The sequence below is a fragment of the Fusarium oxysporum genome, chromosome 2, assembly GCF_000149955.1.
Source record: "Fusarium oxysporum f. sp. lycopersici 4287 chromosome 2, whole genome shotgun sequence".
Taxonomy (NCBI): domain Eukaryota; kingdom Fungi; phylum Ascomycota; class Sordariomycetes; order Hypocreales; family Nectriaceae; genus Fusarium; species Fusarium oxysporum.
Genome location: NC_030987.1, coordinates 308,700 through 326,957, shown reverse-complemented (window position 1 = coordinate 326,957; position 18,258 = coordinate 308,700). Strand labels below are relative to the sequence as shown.

Here is an 18,258-nt window from a genome sequence, read left to right as displayed (position 1 = left end):
ACGTGGTATGAGAAGAATTCGACACACACGATAGACGAACCGCAAAGCGACTGAAGTTGAGCCAGAAGAAAATATAGAGAGAACGTAGCTACTAAAGCCATACGAATACGATATCTAACGAAAGCTCTTATATTTTCCTATTAGGTGAGATATCAAGCCTAGGTCAATGCACAAGGTCGAGTTAGTTTCGGTGCATACCACCAGTATATGTTCAGCGCCTACTAGCAAATTCCAGCCAACCTCGTTTAAGCTTATACAGCCACATTTCTGCAAGCGTTTAGTATAATGGTATGATGTGAACGCTTTTGGAAGAATGTGGCGCAGGAGCTAAGTTCTCTGTGGTGGTATAAGTTCTCCGAGTATTTTCTCCTTAGAATCCAGACCTTATTACTAACGCAAGCATAACGCCTAGTGTTTCCAAGTCCTCTTTAGCAATTTTAAGGCTTGTCAGCTAACGCCAAACCCGATATTTCAGATATGCAAAGCAAATAGTTTCAGAGATGTTGGTGAACAAAATACGCTACCAAAAGTCCAGCATTCTAGATAAATAAAGTATATTCTTCCTAAGTCACTCACTTTTGTGCCGCAACAGCATTCATAACATTCACAACACTACACTAGCAGATAAGATGAGATTACAAAGTTTTCTTCCTCAGCTACTTCCATGGTTCCTTCTCGCAGAGGCAGCACCTGCACAAAATACTCTCCAACAGACATGCGCAGGCTTGAAGAACTTGTCAACCTGCAAGTTCGAGTTTTCTGTGCCTTATGGTGTCAATGTTACCATGAAGACAGTCCCTGATAAAAAGGTACCCATCTCGACCATCTTAACAGCCAAGGGCTCGCTGATTGTCTGGCTTTAGTACGACGAATGCAAGTCCAAGGAGAAATACAAGAAGCCTTGTCCTACTCCAACAAAGCCGAAGCTCATGTGTGATGCATGGAGATGTGTTCCAGGTAGGGTTCTTCCCCTAACCAGTAGACATACCCACTGACGCTGAGGAGGATGGATTGATACGACCAAGCAAGTCATTACAGGCTTGGAAGTTCTCACCAAAAAGGTCAACCTCTGCGATACTGTGCGAAAGATCTTGGGTGAGCCCCAAGGCGACAACTTCATTCAGGCCTCCGACGCAATCTGCCAATGTTTTCCCCGTATTGGTAAATTAAGTGCAACATCAGGCTTCAAGTCGTTCGAGAGGGGAGTTTTGTCGCCCGCAGATTCAAAGGATGTTGACCAAGTTGTGGAGGTCCAAAAAGTAAGCTCTCCTAAGTTCAATATCTGGATATTTATTAATCAGCATTTGCTGGTAGTGTATGAATGAGTCGGGCTTCCAGACAGCTGATGACCGGGACAAAGTCAAAAAGACACTCCAGTCCAAGGCAAAGCAGAAAGTGCTTATCATCGAGGGGCCTGAGGTATGTTCAGTTTACATCAGCTTCCCCGTTATTCCATCGCTCTAACAGGCTTTCAGATCAACGAAGACAGCTATTCTAAGCTTATGGCTATAAGCAAATCCTGTAAGCCAGGGTCCTCTTGTACCGGCATGCAGATTCAAGAGACCATTCAAAATCTTTTCACCCCATACATGGCCGAGATTGCCCGGCAGTTCCGAAAGGGGCTCTTCGTTCCGTGGGTTCCCTTTCTCCAAAACCTACTGCTTATCTCCAACGACTTTAATCTGGCGTCTCAAAAGCTCGGGTCGCCTTTCCTCGGCTTCAAATCCAGATTTGCATATGCCACCCAAACCTCTTGTGTTGAGCTCGGCAGCTGTGATGGACCTGCTGTGTCCTCCTTTTTCAAGCAAGGTAGGCTTACGAGAGTTCACTTAGCACTCACAGCAACTAACAGTATCTTACAGTAGGCGATATAGTGAATAACACTCAGCTTATTTATTACATGAGTGTTCCGGAAACATCGAAGAACCTACTTACAACATACATCAAGGAGGCACAGAATGCTAACAAAACCGCCGAAGAACTCCCAGAGGAGTCTGAAAGTGCTGATTTGTTCAGAGGAGGCGAAATTCAAACTGTTCAAGATCTTTTCAAGTTCGTACCCACCGTTGACCGCACATTCCTCCTTCAAAGGAAAATAGGGTGGATAGTTGACTTTTACGCGGGCTATTCGGCCGAAAACCGAGATTTTGTTACCTCAACATTCAAATCATTGGTGAATGTGAGCGATTCAAGTTCCGACGCTATAGAAAAAGAACTCAACATCAAGGAACGTCCCGAAAACGACGACTTGCTGCAGCAGATAATCATGATGAAGACTGTCATGAAGAGGGATATTTATGAACATCTTTCTGCTATGAAGCAAGCTTTTGAGCGGTACGATGACCAAATCGCCAAGTCATCGTTTGGTCCTGGCAAGTCTGGCGTTGTCATGGAGCCGAGTGCCATTGGCTACCAGCGATGGACCAAGATTCCGAAGATGGCCATGCCGTGCTCGAAGCAAGTCACCAAGACCTTCAATAAGTCGGGGTTCACTAAGACCTTTTCGTTCACGGGGTATTTCAAGTGTATGGTTGACGGCGCAACTGCATATTACCCGAAGCTTCAGATTCCTTACATTCGGTTGACGTTGTAGGTATTGGCAACTAAGACAGCCCAGACATGGGTCGTCGCGGCAGCTGAAAGGTAAGCTGCATGCAGAACCTGCCATAAATATTTCAAGATTAGCAGGACGGGTAATGTTCAAATATTTGCTTCACGATTGTATGAAAACACTTGAGCTTCAAGGAGTTTCCGGCATTATTATGAGACCTCATTTTTTCCCACACGGCTTGGTGCTCATGCAATCAACTAATGGTGTAAAATGACTTCAACCGGCCAATTGAGAAGATCCTCCCACGGTGAACCTTTGACCTTTTCCACGATGGCAGAGATCAAAGTTTCTGCCCAGTTCTCAAAGAACCAATACTCCGTTTCGCCCCAGTACAGTAGAATATCATAGTACGCCAGAATGACAAGAGCCAACGGGTGCCCCGACACAGCCAGATCCAAGAAATCTCGAGACACAGACATGGGCCACGAGAAGATGACCCTCAGCTCTGGCGGTGATACTTTGTACAAATTTGAAAACGCGTCATTGACGCAACCAGTGATGGATACGACGGCGGAAGTCAGCACAGCTCTGGACTGATCTTCCATCGAGTCTGACGATATCCGCCGTGCAAGCTCGGGCAATCTTGCATGAAGACCGCGAAGAAGGTAGCTATTGACATGCTGATGCGGAGTCTCGCAGAAAAGCTCTTTCAGAGGACCGTTTCTGAGATCCGCGGCTCCTGGTGAATGAAGAACGGCCTCCATGCCGTTGACGAGAGAAAAGATCTCCATCAGACTCTGAACAGGTTGGGAGCACCCATGACTTCGAAAGTCGTCGCAGTTTGGAAATGCCGCGAATTTGTTGACTACTATAAACGTGGTGCTGGCGTATAGAGCGTGGCAGTTCGATGAGGTGACTGGTTCGGATAATGCTTCTCTGAGTCCACGTAGAGAAGCATTCTGATGTTTTGATGCTTGTAGGAGGTAGAATTGTCTCTTTTCTGGGTGGAGGTGAGCGAGGTGATAGCCTGAGAAAGCCAATATTTGTCGAAGAAACCAAGGATATCCTAAAGCGACTTGGGGTACTGATTGCTGAAAGGTCGGGATCGTTCTGTCGTTGAAGACCATGGTTTTGTACGTGACGGTAGTGTAGTGAAGCATGAGCTCGGCGGTGGAAACCCAGCAGTCAGGTTCATCAAGAGGACTTGAGAATAAAGAGCCGGATAATAGAGATGCTGGACTGCCAGCTGGGAGGCTGCGGCTGGGTGTTTGGAGAGAGCGATTGGTTAGAGGTTTTTGTTCTTGGTAGTCATCCGATTTGACAAGCTCCAAGCTACACCGAACTCTATGTCTAACACACGCAGAGCAAGGGACCTCTTCGTCACACTATTACTCAGTTAGACAGGTGTCACTAGTCATGACAGCCGACTCTAATCGCATACCTTGACTCGCCGCTTCTTGCAACGTATGCATCCATTTCGGGACTTTTTGTACCCCACGCGAGTGGATTTGACCTGATCCGTTTCCCCGTCCATTGAAAAGACGACCTTGAAACGCACAAGGCAGTAAAGGAACAGTGAAACGTTGATTCTGGAAGAAGTGGGATCTCGCACTCGTTCCGAGTGGAATTTGGAGAAAATTCGGTGGTTCTGGTGAACGAGGAGTTTGTTTGATTACCAGAGGAAATCGGATAGTTTATCTGCCCGATCCCGAGCTTATGACGAACGCGAACACGAAGCCGAGGTAAGACTGTCCAATAGAAGTTCATAAAGTGGAAGGATTACCGGGGGGTGTTAAATGCTGACAGGGAGCGCCATTATTGGCAATTTATTGTTTCTATTTTAACTTCACACGCGACAACACGATAATGTTTATGTGAAGCACTCATATATTCACAACTGCCTTAACTTCTATATACACAAGAAATATGTTCACTGAATTTGATCCCTTTCCACCAGCTTAGCTCGCTTAGTAAAGCGACCGGCGTCGAAAGTCCATGGGAACACGAGCAGCGCGACGACGATGAAGACCTCGCTTGCACTTTGATCCAGGAGTAGGAACGGGGGTGGGAGCAGAGCTGATAGGCTCAGGGACAGTAGAGTTGCTACCGCCGACCTTGAGAGCGGCAATCTTCTCGGCAGCGTGCTCAGCGGCGACCATGATGATGGCCTGAGTGTTACCGGTGGGAAGATCAGGGTGCATGGAAGCATCGACGACGAAGAGGTTATCGGTGCCGTAGACCTTGGTGTTGAGATCAACGACAGCGCTACCGTTGGCCTTTCGACCGTCGTCAACGCCCATCTTGGCGCTGCCCATCCAGTGATCGCCGCTGATCATCTTGGTAGCCAGGATGTCATCGACGGTAGCACCGGGGGTGATGTAGGAAAGGGTAGAGTTGCTACCGCTGGTGAGGTCAAGCCAGTACTGAACAAAGTCAGCCATGGCCTTGCGATCCTCCTGGTCGATCAACCAGGGCTTGGTGTTGAGGACGGTGTTTCCACCAGCGGTGATACCAAGCTCGCCGACAGTGCTGGTGCCGTGTGTCAAGAATGTGCGGACAGTGATGATGCCGTCGGCCATAGCACTAGCGGTACCCTGAAGGTAACGAACGCGACCATCGGCGCCCTTGGCAGAAGTCCAGAGGTGCATGCGCTGAGCAGCCTGGGTGATGGGGCCAGAGCCCTGGTAGTAAAGCTCCAAGTCAGACTTGACAGGCTCAGTAGCGATGTTGTTGAACTTGTAAGCGGTGAAGTTGCTCTTCGTCTTGAACTGAAGCATAACCTGAGCGTGGTCCTGGAGATGATGACCAACAGGGAGGTCAATGAAGTCTGAAGCAGCGGGGAGAGTTACACCAGTCTTGGAAGCACCCTGCTTGACGATAGCGAGAGCATCAGACTTGCCGATACCAGCGTTCCAGAGAAGACGAGGAGTCGACATGGCACCAGCAGCGAGGACGACCTTACCACCGGCCTTGACATTGATGATCTGCTTGCTTCCATTGGCACCTTGGGTAAGAACACCAGTGATCTTGCTGCCGGATCGAATGGGCTGGATGACCTTTGTCTCAAGCTTGAGAGTAAAGTTGGGAAGGTTCTTGGCGAAGGGCATGTAAGTGCGAGCAGGACCAGCACGCATGTTATTCTTGATAGACCACGAAGGACGAGAGTACACAAGGTGCTTCTCGTTTGGCTCCTCAATAGAGTCAACCTCCTTCCAGCCCTTGGCGCTCAAGTATCCAGAGAGGATAGTGTAGGTACGATCATCGTAGTACTTTCCATCGTCGGAGGGAGAAGTACTACCAGGGTTGCGCTCGTAAAGACGATCAGCGGCCTTGGAGAGGTCAGACCAGCTCCAGCCCTTAGGCCAGCGCTGGAAATCACGCTCAGGAGGATGGATGAAGTTGAGGCCGTTGATGGAGCTGGATCCGCCGAGGAGACAGCCAGCGGTGGAAGCGGTGTCACTGCAGAACTTGGTACCAGACATGCTGGTCATGCTGCTGCCGAGAGCGGGGATGTCGTAGGGAGTGAGGGTGTTGTTCCATGGGAGGGCCTGGGCAGCGTTACCGAGAGCGACGGTGTTAGCGGGGCCGCGCTCGATGAGAAGAACACTAGCACCAGACTCGGCGAGACGTTCGGCGGCGATGATACCAGCGGGGCCACCACCAACGACAATAACATCGTAGGTGACGTTAGAAGTAGTGGGAGGCAGAGTGGTGGAGTTTCCAGGGACGCCGGGTGTGCCAGTTCCAGGAGCAGGAGTAGTCTCCTTCGCCATATCAGCCCAGGTAGCAAACTTGGCAGAAGCAGCCTTCTTGATATCAAGACCGAACTGTCCAAAACCAGCACCGTGGTAGCTCAGAGCGCTCTCGGGATCAGAGGGGGTATCGACATCAATAGACGACCAGGCATATCCAACAACAGGAGACTCGCCAGTCAACGAAGTAGTCTTCTCAACAACACAACCCTCACAGAGGAAAGTATACGAGACGTGAGTGCTGTTGATAAAGGTACCATCAGGAATGGGAGTAGCCTTGACGGTAGTGTTGGTGTAAACATCAGGGTTAGCGTACGAGTTCGCCATACGAAAGCTCGTAACGATATCATCGCCATTTGGCCACGCGACGAAGAGCAGACCACCAACCATACCGCCTCTGAACGAAATACCACCCCAACCCTCCTTCTCACGAGGAAACACCATCTGAGCAATGAGATCTTTACCCAGAGTCTCAGGGACAGCGATACCAAGACTGTAGCCATCGTCGACGAAGCGCTGGAAGTCGATGCCCGTCTTGGGATCGGTGTAGGCGGAGGATCGAAGACCTTGGGCGGAGGCGAGACCCAGAAGGCCTGCCATGCTGGAGAGTGTGAAGCGCATGGTGAAGAATGAATGGATGTGTTTAAAGAATCAAGAGAGTGAGGATAGACCACCAGGGTCTAGTTGAAAGAATGGAATGTACCGCGAGCGGTAGGAAAGAGAAAACACCGTACTGGCGGTGGGAAAGAAAGAAAGGCAGCGACAAAGAGCGTAGCTTGAACACAATCACTTCACAGCGAACATTGTGATACTATATATCTTTTACATCCCGTTGATCAGCGGATCCAATGCAATACGCCTTAATGTCCGATAAACAGGAACATACGTACACCAACCGGGAAAATTCCCTCCAAAAGCAAGGAACATCTACAAGGGTACTGGCACCTCAGACCCTTTGTGTTACAAAACCTGCGAGTGAAGTTATCCATCAACGTTCATTCCTTCCGTGGATCTAGACAATCCCTGTAAAACCAAGCGCGCCAACGGAAAAGGATCGCGGTCGGTGGGTTTGTTTCAAATATCGAGGCTGCTATTGGCGGGGTATTTAATCTTTGCGAAAAGTGCTCGTTTCGTTTCATGGAGGTTTATTAAGGGGTCTGGGCGGAAGAGGCTCTTTCATGCTTGTGATGATTGAAATGGTAGGGATTTTATTGGATGGGATTGGTGAGCGTGTTTGGGATTGATTGTGATGGAAGCTGGCGAACGGGGATGATGAACCAGTTTTCGGATCTTGTCAGCTCTTATTGAACCAGAACTGCGGCACCTTCTCATATTTAGCATCTCATTTAAAGCAAAACTCTATCTTGCAAGTCTCGTCTTTGTCTCTCTCGAATGCCTTCCAATAGTAAATGCTGTCCTCTATCCTGTGTAATCAATTTGAAGGATAGATTCGGTGTCCCCATGGAGCCTCCATCACCATTAGCGACGTGGGTCGAGTGTAGACGAAAACAAGCTTTCTAGAACCGGAAGCTATCTCCTGATCATGACGGCCCCGTTGATAACGAGCTCGGACAAATCTGACGGTACAGTGGGCTGCTCGCGGTACCTGAAACCATTGTCGATCGTTGCCTTCTTATCACTTATCACCGGGATCATGACGATAAGGAAGGTATGACGCGGTTGTCATGATTCCTTATCGATAGCAGACTGTTGAAGAAAGTGAACGACTCTAGGGTGAGCTCGTACTGGCAAAATGGTATAAAGAGCCATACCATTTTACAGTGGAACCCAGCAATTCTTTTTCAGCTTTCTCGCTGCTTATTTACATCATATATGTTAGAAACGGATTCTTTTTCATTATTTTGTTTAAAAAAGCTTGAGATCTCTCAGTCCGGTTCACCGCTCAGACTTCCACAAATTTGTCAAGGGTATTGTCTCTCGTGTCCCAGCTATCACAAGTTCGTAGTCCATCTTTGTTGAAGTCTGCGAAACCTCAATACCCATCAATGTCCATATGAGTGCAAAATCAATAAGCTAGGTATTAACCCAACGATGTGCAAGGAGACCATGACGTCGCCATTCAACACAACTTCCTTCTGTCCGGTTCATCTCACCGCTTTACCAGGAACCTAAAGTGTCCTGCCTTTTCCATGACACTTTCCAGCCTTACTCGAAAGCCGAGGTCCCAATTAGCATCGTACTGTCACCTTCCAAGCTTAAATCTCCCCCAATGTCCTTATGATCAAAAAGGAAATGATATGCCACTATCCCCGCGTTCGGTCCCCATTCCCCCGAGACACCTTCCCCTACCTTTCCGTACCTCAACAAATGATTTTAAACTTTGACACTAAAAATCGCTGAAACAATGCCGAGATCACCGAGTGCACCGCTCCTCGTGGCATCAATCCCAAACAAAATGGCATCTTTTCCAATAGCGGAACTTTGATACCTCGATTCCATCAATCGGCTTACTCGACCTGCATTACAAGTGCCGGCCCAATCCTGGCGGCTGTCTGGGGTCGATATGTTTTCTGAATGGTGGGAAAAGGCTTCATATCCCTGTTTCATCAGGCTTGGCACAGACGGAGAGCCGCCAGAATAGGCAAACGCGGAGTCTAGATCGCGAACCTTGTTTTGTAAAACGAATGATCAGCTGGATTGTCAGTTTGGGGGTTTAATTGATGCAATTCCATGGCTTGAAGTAGATATATACGGCTCTGGGCACTTCTTGGGTTTCATCATCCTCTCATCAGCGTGTTTTATCTGAAACTCAAGTCATCATGAAGCTGTCTCTTTCGCTTGCGGCGCTCGCCGCTGGAGCTTTCCAGGTCGTGTCTGGTCAGACAGTGTACTTTGCTGGTAAGTGGATTAACAAGCGACGGCCTCGGAATAGACGCTGATCAGATGAAAAGGCGACTCCACCATGGCAAAGAATGGAGCCAACGACGGTGTAACCGACGGCTGGGGTAACTACATCGGCAAATATCTCACGGTCACAGCCGTCAACAAAGCCATCGGCGGCCGCTCAGCCCGCTCCTACACCAACGAGGGCCGCTTCACCGAGATCGTGAACCTCGTCAAGAAAGGCGACATCGTCGTCATTGAATTCGGCCACAACGACGGCGGTTCCCCCGAAAAGAACGACAACAACCGTTCCGACTGTCCCGGCGCCGGCACAGAAGTCTGCATCTCTGACAAGACGGGCGAGAAGGTGTACACATTCGTATTCTACGTCTCACAAGCCGCCAAAGCCCTCGTCGCCAAGGGCGCTACTGTGATTCTCAGCTCCCAGACTCCCAACAACCAATGGGAGACTGGAACGTTTGAGCCTGGTGCTCCTCGCTTCGTGGGATATGTTCCCACCGCTGCCAAGGCTTTGAACAGCCCTAGCGTTACTTACGTTGATCACTTTGCTGCTGTTACAAAGATGTACCAGAAGCTGGGTAATGCAAAGGTTAACTCTTTGTATCCTAAGGATCACACTCATACTAGTCCCGAGGCTGCTGACCTCATTGCCAAGGCTTTTGTTCAGGCTATTGATGAGGAGTTGAATGGAAAGACTAGCCTGAAGCCTTATATCAAGACTCCTGTTACCAAGGTGTACTGAGAGTTGAGTTTTTCGAGTGTCTGAAGTTGGATGATACGGGAAATTGTATATAACTTTGTATATAATGGTCATGATCATGATACATAAAGACAGCGTATGAGATATTCGCTCAGTGACATAACTCTCGCTTGACATTATTATTGTGAATCTTGTATTAAACCTTGGTTGCTCTCGATCGCGACAGACCAAACCTTCGTCATACTCTTCAGTTCCGGACAACAACAGCCTCCTTAACGAATGATCCCTCAACTGCGACCTTGACCAAGAACCTTGCCACGCTATTCGGCGTGGCACTATCAGACATACCCATTCCTTCACCAGCACTACCCAGCGTCTCAACATCCTTGTCCGTCTCTTTCCCAAATTCTAGCCTCACAGGTCTCACGAGAGTCCAGTCCATTTCCGTCGACCGAATTTCCTTATCCAGCAGATTGTGATCCTCCAGAGCATACTTGATGTTAGTCCATCCCATGAACGCTCTGCTCACCCACGGAAGCTTACTCCACGAGTCTCCAACACCTGCTGTTGACATGACGACAATGCGCTTGATGCCAGCATCTTTCAGAACTTCACATGCATTGTCGCACGAGTCTGCCAGAAAGCGAGGTGGTGAAACTTGAGCTGCGAAGGGACTGTCTGATTTTCGGACCGTGTTGAGAGTCATGATCGCCGCAGACGGTATCAAGCCTGGAGCAGCTGTAAGAGCACGGCGGATATCGTCTTTGGAGAGCGGTGAGCCGGTGACGACAGTGAGGCCAGGCTGAAAAGAAACTTTGCTGGCGTCACGTACAAGTGCTACAGCGGTGTGGTTTTGAGAAAGAAGTTCGGAGACGACATATTTGCCTGTTCGGCCTGTTGCGCCTAGGAGGAGGAAATGCATGACTAAAGAAGGAGGGTTTGTGTGATGAGGATTGTGATATATTAGCGACAATTTGTAGAAGGATGATACCTTCGATGGATATTGAATGACGAGAGGAAAGCTGAATGTAATGAGAAAAGTATTCATGGTTTAATCACTTGTTTATATACTTGGACTTGCATGTTGGGCTGAACAGCGGAGTCAGCCTCTCATTGGTCGGTTCGGTCAGCATGCTTCTCTGGGATGAGCCGCATCTTACACACAGATCCAACTCGCGTCTCGGGCTTACAAATTCGTGTCGGACTTAGCAACAAAATATCGCGATATTTAGTGACTCATTCGTTTATTGAGGTTGCTTTGCTAAGCTACTATCAATTCCCCGACGCATATCATAGTCCTTCAGTCGTTCGTTGACGAGATCCGCCAACTCTTGCAGTTGCTTGCTATCCTCCCTGAGCCTGGCATCAAGATCTGGGGTAGTTTCTAAAGTCCCAAGAAGAATGATTTTCAGTATTAAATACAAGATGCGCAGAAAGGTGTCAGAGATTGACTCGGGCTCTCCTGGTAGTGTCTCCTTTTGAAGAGTTTCAAGAGTACCGAGCCATGAGTCCAAGCCATTAAGCAAGCTCCGTCTTTCAGAAAGAAGTGAATAAGTGTCTTCCTCTGAATGGGTCTTTGTAACCCTTTCAAGAAGCGCAATAGTTGACGTCGCGACTTTCGTTAGTTCCGCTCGCATATTCGGTGCCAGTTTCCGATCATGAGTCTCAGTAGGTGGCGTCATTATGCTCGAAGATCCTGAGGGTTGTTGTTCTGTGAACTTGCAAGGTGCAGCGAACAACTTTATAATAAAGATATCCAAGGAAGGCAGACCAGTATGACGTGCTGGCATTAGACCATCGGTAGTCAGATACGGTCTGGCGCGGTACTCGTGCAGGATACTCAGTCCACGAATTATATGGAGTCCCATGGCCGAGAAGTTACCCCGGACTTGCTCAACGCTGATCAAAACTTGGCAACAAAGGAGTGCGGACTTCAAGCTGTCGGGGCTGGGGTACGCGAGATTGGATGCAAGACTCGTTAAAGCCTTGCTATACTGTTGCAGGCCGAAGTTGTAGCTCAATCTCTGCTGCTCGTCGGTCTCAAATCTGTCTCCTGCTTTCTTTGACTCGAGATTTCCACGAAGGACCCTGAGAGACAGCAGAGCATGGCGTATTGAATCGTTAGTCAAGCTAGCTTCGAGGACTTGCTCTGCTTCCTCATTGCAGCTCAGCTCAACGTCGAATATCGTCTTAGTCGAGAAATAACGATTGAGGTCGCCCGTACTCAGTGGAGGTTCTCCCACAACGTTATTATGCCCTGAAGCTGCAGCATCTGGCTTGCCGATCGGCTGCGGCGTGCTGGGAACCTGGCTGGAGTAGGGTCTAAAGACAGACTCATAACCGTCGCATTTCCGACCAGTCTTGACACACTTCTCACAGAAGGGCTTAGCTTCGTCGCACTTGATCTTTCTGATTCTATTTTCGGTAAGTATGAACCTTGCAAGCATGAGATGGTGGAGTCTTGACTGACCGGCATGTTGCGCAGCCCGTCTTCACCTTGGTTCGGCCTCGGGACGCTGGTTTTGGAGCATTCATGGCGCAAATAGTGATGTAGCTGAAGACTTGCGAGGTTTGAAAGAGGAAGAATGCCGAACAGACGAATGAACAGCTAAAGAGGTGACTTGTTCGAAGGATCGAGTCGCTTGGCACTAGTGATCGATCCAAGGTCAGGGTGGAAGGTCAGCGCTAACCGTATTGAGAACCAACAGCGAACAAGCCAATCGCTGTTAAGCAACTACTCACTGAGCCAACTCGACTTCACTTGGTGGTAGACCAGGATCCACTCACGAGATCACTTCCGTAGGCGCCTCATGCCTAGCTGGAATTGATTAAAACGTTACCAGTTACGCAAGGCCAGAGAATGTAATGGAGCAAATTGATTCACAGAATACCGAGGTCATCCTCATCGATCTTCGCTTTGGTGAGGCTCTCAAATAGTCGGGACATACAAACTTAACTTCGGTTTATGAACATGAGACTAAGGGCGGATCATTCCATTCACAGCTATGATTCTATCATACGAATTCGTTGATACCATGCTAAACCCTTATGATTCCTGCCCACAGCAGACCGCGATGTCACTCAAAAGACTGTGTCTGCGTCCAAAAGATTCCCAAGTCTCTGACTCATCCCCCCGCTGGCCCATCACTCTCTGATGTCCAAAGTAGTCGTCCATGAAGGTGATTTACTGGCGGAAAAGCTCTTCAGCCTCCGCTAAGGGAAGTTCCTTAACCTCTATAGCCCCGGTGATATAAGTCGCCTTGATAGACTCCTCAAATTTAGTGCGGTCGACATTCCCATAAGACTGGATCCAGTCGTTGACAGTGGGAAAATCTGTGCCGCATCAAAGTTGTGCCCAATACATTTGAAGGTCAGTGGAGTGTCAGGGTCAGCTGGGTCAACGGTAATCGGTTCACCGACATCATCAATTGAGTTGCGATTATAGATCAGCCAGACAGGATGTCCAGGCGCAACGGCATCGATGACAAGGACATACTCAGTGGGCTCCAAGGATGAGGTAGAAGTCTTGTCCTTACGTCGTTCCACCATCTGTCCAACAGTAAAGACCAGGGTAGGAAGAGAGTCTCCGGTTCCATGAAGGGCAGAAGCCTTGAGGAAAAGGGGTACCGGATGAAAGTCGCTGTCAATTGGTTGTCCATGGGCCCAGAACGTCAGGATATGGCGCCACGTTATAAGTGGCCTCATCATTGATGAGCAGATCAAAATAACCGATGTTGTTAACGACCAAGTCGAGATCAAGATGGCAGACAGCTCTGACGCTTACAAAGTCCGTGGTGGCGAGCTTCTCAAGCCACGACTTGGGTGACTGACGAGGGGTGGTGTCGACCCTAGATGCCTTGCTCAAGAACGGAACCAAGCTGTTACCGCGCTTCGTTTCTTCCTCGAGTCTCTGCATGTAGACTGATGGGGAAACTGGAGTAACGAGATCAGCACGGTTCGGCGGCATATCGGGGAAAAGTTCTTCCACTCGAAAGGGCTACCAACAACCGCCATGATCTCGGCGAAGCGAGCTTCAGAAATCTTGTTGTTCTCCATTATATCGGTCACCGCTTGCAATAGAGTTTGGGAGGACGGTGTCGACAATTTCGATGACAACGATGAGAGTGTTTACATGATGGATACTCTGCAAGTTAGTAGTGTCCTCCGATGTTGCTGTCTTTATGGAAGTCCATACCGAGATTGCTGTGAGCAACTGAGTAGGTAATGGATGTTGTTTATCAATTCAGACACTCGGTTTGGGATCGAAGTCTAAGGCTCTGGGTTGTGTTTTGTAATGTTTGAGGCAAGGCAAGGCAAGGTTGAGTTGTCTTTGATCCCTCTCAAAGACTGATGTGGTAGAATGGAGGGGAATCCTTTGATGATGGGATGAGGATGAAGAAGGAAGAAAGGAAGAAGATCAAAGCAGAGAGGGAGAGGAGCAATTTACCATCTGGTTTGGCGCTAGTAGATTCCTCTTAATCACTGTCACTGGCTTCGGTGTTACGTCTGCTGGTGCCAGAGCTTGCCAGTGCCAAAGCATTCCCTACCGCCTAGAAACAAAAGTGAGAAAACAACAGTCAGCGATACTGATTCATTCCACTCTTATTCTTCTGCTACGCACTGGATATCGATGTTTACTGGTGATCTCGCACAAGCGTGATGGGCCAAGCGCAATGCCCGACCCCTTGTCCTTCCCCTGTACTTGATATTCAAGCGGCGATATCACTAAGATAAAGAGTCTGTAAGATCATTTATTGTTTTTGAATGCCAGTATCGAGCGTAATTATTCTGTCAATTGATGTCCCAAAGCGTAAAAGCTCTCATTTGGGGTCAGGCGCGCGATGCAAGCATCAGCCGTCAAAGTCTATCAACTCATGGTAGTACTCTCAAACACAGACCTCAGACAGCATACAAAAGACTCTCATTGCTTCGGTTGCACGTCGGCTTTCCCAACATCTGAGATTTCTATCCAACGGCAACTATATGGCTATGTTCTCTCGCTAGCGTGAATAAAGGTATCTACTTGAAAGACTTTCATCTCCTCGGTAGAGCTTGTCGAGACAAGGCACGGGATCACTTACGAGTGCATCGAACTTGACGCTGGTAGGAACACGCGAATGTAGAGTCAAGGCTATGACCCTGAAAACGCAAGGTCTTCAAGTCAAAACCGCACGTTACACAGGCATTCTCGAAGTATACTTACCTCATTATTGTCGGATTATAGTTCTTCCCTGAACCTCTGCATAGTGTTAAAGAGCTTTCTTTTTGTGGTTTTGTGTGAGAATTTGAGAGGAGGTTTTTGGTATTCTGCTTCTAGCAATGAAGGATTAGGTCTTAAGACGACTTCTTATACCCTAGGTAACTGTAAATAAGGTTACTAATTAAGCTATTATAAAAGCTGATTATTATATTCAAATTAGCAGACTTATTTTTATTACGGCTGTATATACATGACCTTCTAAAAGCTGAAATTAATTAGGACCTTTTAGTATATTAGCTTAATATATTTCATTGAGATATCATAGGCTTTAACCATCAATCAAAGTCTGAACAGGGATCGAACACCCGCACAGCGTCTTTGAGCTATACTTGGGACTCAGGGGTAATACAGGTTTTTGGCACAGCACCCCCTTGGGTACCTACAAGCGCCATTGGCGCAGTGTCAAATGCAATGGAAACTTCTCAAATAAATGCCAAACCACCCCTTCCGTATAAAAACAATAGAGTGAATATTTGACAATTTGAGATTGAGTGACTACTTGGACCAGAGAATGGGCGCAACTTCCTCTCTAGTCAACTTTGGGCTACTTCCAAGAGCAGAATGGCGCCTCAATGATGGGATATAATGGGTATATTTCCGAACATGAGCATGGAAAAGATACAGGACTAATCAAGCAGATGGTCACACAAACAAAAATACTTGGTGGTGCCAAGTACCAGAAGGAAGTGTGCTAGACGCCAGATTTGTTGGTGGAGGCGCCTGGAAAACCCGAGATATGCCATATCAAATTCTCAACTTCAGCAATCCATCATTGATACAATGAACACACTTGTCGCAACAGCTCACAATGACCGTCGTGATGCCCCAGCCCTTAGAAACACCCAGAAGGCCTCAAGGGACATTTGACTCATTAAGATGACTTCTAGCACCTCTTGAATGTCGCTTTATCTAGCTCGTTGCCAGGTGTATGCACTTCCAGGAGCTCTCCATACACAAGGTCAAATTGTACATCACAAAGAGAGAGGAGGGAGTAAATATAAGAATGCACAGAAGAGATTTGAAGAAAGCCTTACCCTCACAGAGCTTGATGTATGTTCCCCTTTGAAATAGTCATAAAGAAATGGATACCTGGGATGTAAAGACTGGGACACGATGTGATGTAGGAAGGCTACTCCAGTAAGAACGTGAAGGTAAACTTTTGGAACACTTCAAGTACAGCGCAATGCTTCTTCCCCTTCTTATGAATGAGCAAAAAAGAGTACTTGAAGCTATTTCCAAGTTGCAATTGGTGTGTTATATTAACAGATCTGAAAGAGGGTAGGAAGTGCTGTTGCTGCCAACGTACCTCTTCTCTTCGACTCTTTCTGGTCTCGCTGTCAGTACAGTTTGCAATCTGTATCAAAAAGAAAACCCTATTGCATCGCATCAGTGATTCCAGGCTTTGAAGTTCCCCGTGAAAAAGCGGAGGTTGAGGCCTGAGGGTCATGCTTGTGCAAGGATGACGGCCACGGCATAAAGCCTCTGCAGAAGCTGAACTGTGTGGTGTTCCGGTGAGAGCGCCTCCCTGCACGCGCCACCAATATTCTGTGAACATCACTTACTGTGATTTGGTGATTCTGCTGCACTTGATACCACCTTTGCCTGTAGTCAACGCCAGGCTGAATCCGTTATGCTTGTTTGTACGGTTATGTGTGTACGTAGAAGCTGCCGCCAAAGTTTTATTCCCCTCACGCCAACAAGGGCTTGAATCACAACGTTTAGGTATCGGCGGTTGCCGCTTCTGCAAACCCGGACGGCATTTACGCACTTTATTCGCCAGACCGTTAATTATCCATAATTTAGCCTTCTTTCTCTGTTGGGGCACAGCTTCCATGTTCTGGGACGTCGCAGAATGATGTCGGGTAGAGGGTGCTGAACAGCAGGTTCGCCAGCAGAATACCAATCAAACGAACACCGGAGTTGCGAAGGATAACAAAAGAAACAAGGAGAAGTCACTGGGGAGAATACAATCTTGTTCGGCGCCAACCTCTTGGTCAACCAGGCACGCCGTATCAAACCCGGACTGCCACATCCAACCTGCAGTCGGCATCCATTGTGCCCCGAACCAGGACGATCTGTCCGGCTTGCTCCATTTCGAGTGCCACTTTCAATAGCTTTGGATGGGAGACACCCTTCATTTAGAGATCCCTTGTTAGCTCTAATGCGCTATCACCATCTAGATCACCGAACGGCGCCAACTTCCCCTCAGATGTGCAGAGCCTGGTCCCTACCCGAAAGTTAGAAGGAGGCTCAAAAGGATGAGACTCCCGCTGTTTTGCGGAGTCGAGTCTCCATGCCTTGAAGCCTCCTCATTCCATCTGTAAATCTACTACAATAGGCCATGGGGACCTTCATAAAGAAGCACATCAGGTTCATATGGACTGAAGCTATACTTGCACTGCTTCTTACCGTTAACTGGGCTACCGCCAAGAACCCCAAGGACGACTTTTGTCGAAGATTCGCACACCAAACAACAGTCATTGACGACAAGCTTTACATCGACGGCGGATGGGTCAACTTTGATGACTTCCAGCAAACTCACGAGAACTACTCCAGTATGTAGACCCAGCAGTTTGCAGACAAGTCCCCAGATCACTGATCACCACTCCAGATACCTGGCTCGCATACCATGACCTCAACAACCTCGTGAAACGAGGCGGCGATCTTTGGCCAGACCTGAATATCAGCCTAAGCAAGAATGACAGGTAAGATGACCCTTACGCTTCTCGTTCGTCTTCCTTTGAGACCGGCTAACGCCAATGCAACAGTATTCCGAGCGTAAACGGTGGTATACTCTGGGGCGACAGCGTCAACAAGCGATTCTATCTCTACGGTGGCGAATGGAACAATGGTTTCTCACAAGAACCTTACAGCCTACTGAGCTACGACATCATCTACGACAAGTGGGACGACTTTGGAACGCCTGACATAACCCCTCCGCCAAAGATCGCCTCATACGGCGCGGGTGTTGGTGTTTCGGAAACCGGCATAGGCTACTACCTTGGAGGTTGGATAAGCAACGCCTCGATGAGCGGATGGACCGACGATCGAACCATGAGCTCCAACTTCTACACGTACTCCTATGACTCGGAGAAGTTCACACAGGCGGCTAGCCTCAGCAAACAGCCGA

The 18,258-nt window shown here is 48.3% G+C and overlaps 8 protein-coding genes across 8 annotated transcripts in view; 3 read left to right on the top strand and 5 right to left on the bottom strand.

Moving 5' to 3' along the window:
* Nucleotides 1–629: 629 nt before the first annotated feature.
* Nucleotides 630–2,593, top strand: FOXG_05672 (uncharacterized protein; the record flags this gene model as incomplete). Its single annotated transcript, XM_018384079.1, has 6 exons — nucleotides 630–809; nucleotides 864–957; nucleotides 1,003–1,259; nucleotides 1,315–1,419; nucleotides 1,476–1,809; nucleotides 1,863–2,593. The coding sequence occupies 6 exons, from the start codon at nucleotides 630–632 to the stop codon at nucleotides 2,591–2,593; spliced, it is 1,701 nt and encodes a 566-aa protein (XP_018241116.1).
* On the bottom strand, nucleotides 2,533–4,216 carry FOXG_05671 (uncharacterized protein). The gene is made up of 2 exons (XM_018384078.1): nucleotides 3,993–4,216; nucleotides 2,533–3,936 (listed from the first exon to the last, which is right to left on the bottom strand). Exons 1-2 carry the CDS (start codon nucleotides 4,083–4,085, stop codon nucleotides 2,809–2,811), a joined length of 1,221 nt encoding a protein of 406 aa, XP_018241115.1. The 5' UTR covers nucleotides 4,086–4,216; the 3' UTR covers nucleotides 2,533–2,808.
* Nucleotides 4,217–4,329: 113 nt separating this feature from the next.
* On the bottom strand, nucleotides 4,330–7,246 carry FOXG_05670 (uncharacterized protein). Its single transcript, XM_018384077.1, has one exon. The coding sequence runs from the start codon at nucleotides 6,922–6,924 to the stop codon at nucleotides 4,519–4,521; it is 2,406 nt and encodes an 801-aa protein (XP_018241114.1). The 5' UTR covers nucleotides 6,925–7,246; the 3' UTR covers nucleotides 4,330–4,518.
* Nucleotides 7,247–9,005: 1,759 nt separating this feature from the next.
* On the top strand, nucleotides 9,006–10,025 carry FOXG_05669 (uncharacterized protein). The gene is made up of 2 exons (XM_018384076.1): nucleotides 9,006–9,162; nucleotides 9,216–10,025. The coding sequence occupies exons 1-2, from the start codon at nucleotides 9,084–9,086 to the stop codon at nucleotides 9,908–9,910; spliced, it is 774 nt and encodes a 257-aa protein (XP_018241113.1). The 5' UTR covers nucleotides 9,006–9,083; the 3' UTR covers nucleotides 9,911–10,025.
* Nucleotides 10,026–10,115: 90 nt separating this feature from the next.
* On the bottom strand, nucleotides 10,116–10,790 carry FOXG_05668 (uncharacterized protein; the record flags this gene model as incomplete). Its single annotated transcript, XM_018384075.1, has 1 exon — nucleotides 10,116–10,790. The coding sequence occupies one exon, from the start codon at nucleotides 10,788–10,790 to the stop codon at nucleotides 10,116–10,118; it is 675 nt and encodes a 224-aa protein (XP_018241112.1).
* A 309-nt stretch (nucleotides 10,791–11,099) lies between these two features.
* On the bottom strand, nucleotides 11,100–12,403 carry FOXG_05667 (uncharacterized protein; the record flags this gene model as incomplete). The annotated part of the gene is made up of 2 exons (XM_018384074.1): nucleotides 11,100–12,283; nucleotides 12,339–12,403. 2 exons carry the CDS (start codon nucleotides 12,401–12,403, stop codon nucleotides 11,113–11,115), a joined length of 1,236 nt encoding a protein of 411 aa, XP_018241111.1. The 3' UTR covers nucleotides 11,100–11,112.
* A 649-nt stretch (nucleotides 12,404–13,052) lies between these two features.
* Nucleotides 13,053–13,835, bottom strand: FOXG_19098 (uncharacterized protein; the record flags this gene model as incomplete). The annotated part of the gene is made up of 3 exons (XM_018399286.1): nucleotides 13,053–13,201; nucleotides 13,231–13,477; nucleotides 13,539–13,835. 3 exons carry the CDS (start codon nucleotides 13,833–13,835, stop codon nucleotides 13,053–13,055), a joined length of 693 nt encoding a protein of 230 aa, XP_018241110.1.
* Nucleotides 13,836–17,469: 3,634 nt separating this feature from the next.
* FOXG_19097 (uncharacterized protein) overlaps nucleotides 17,470–18,258 on the top strand; it is a gene marked incomplete at both ends in the record, with an annotated part of 2,245 nt that continues 1,456 nt past the window's right edge. The window contains 3 exons of the mRNA XM_018399285.1: nucleotides 17,470–17,683; nucleotides 17,740–17,833; nucleotides 17,897–18,223. Of these exons, the coding sequence (XP_018241109.1) occupies nucleotides 17,470–17,683; nucleotides 17,740–17,833; nucleotides 17,897–18,223 (635 nt within the window). The remainder of the gene's footprint in view (nucleotides 17,684–17,739; nucleotides 17,834–17,896; nucleotides 18,224–18,258) is intronic.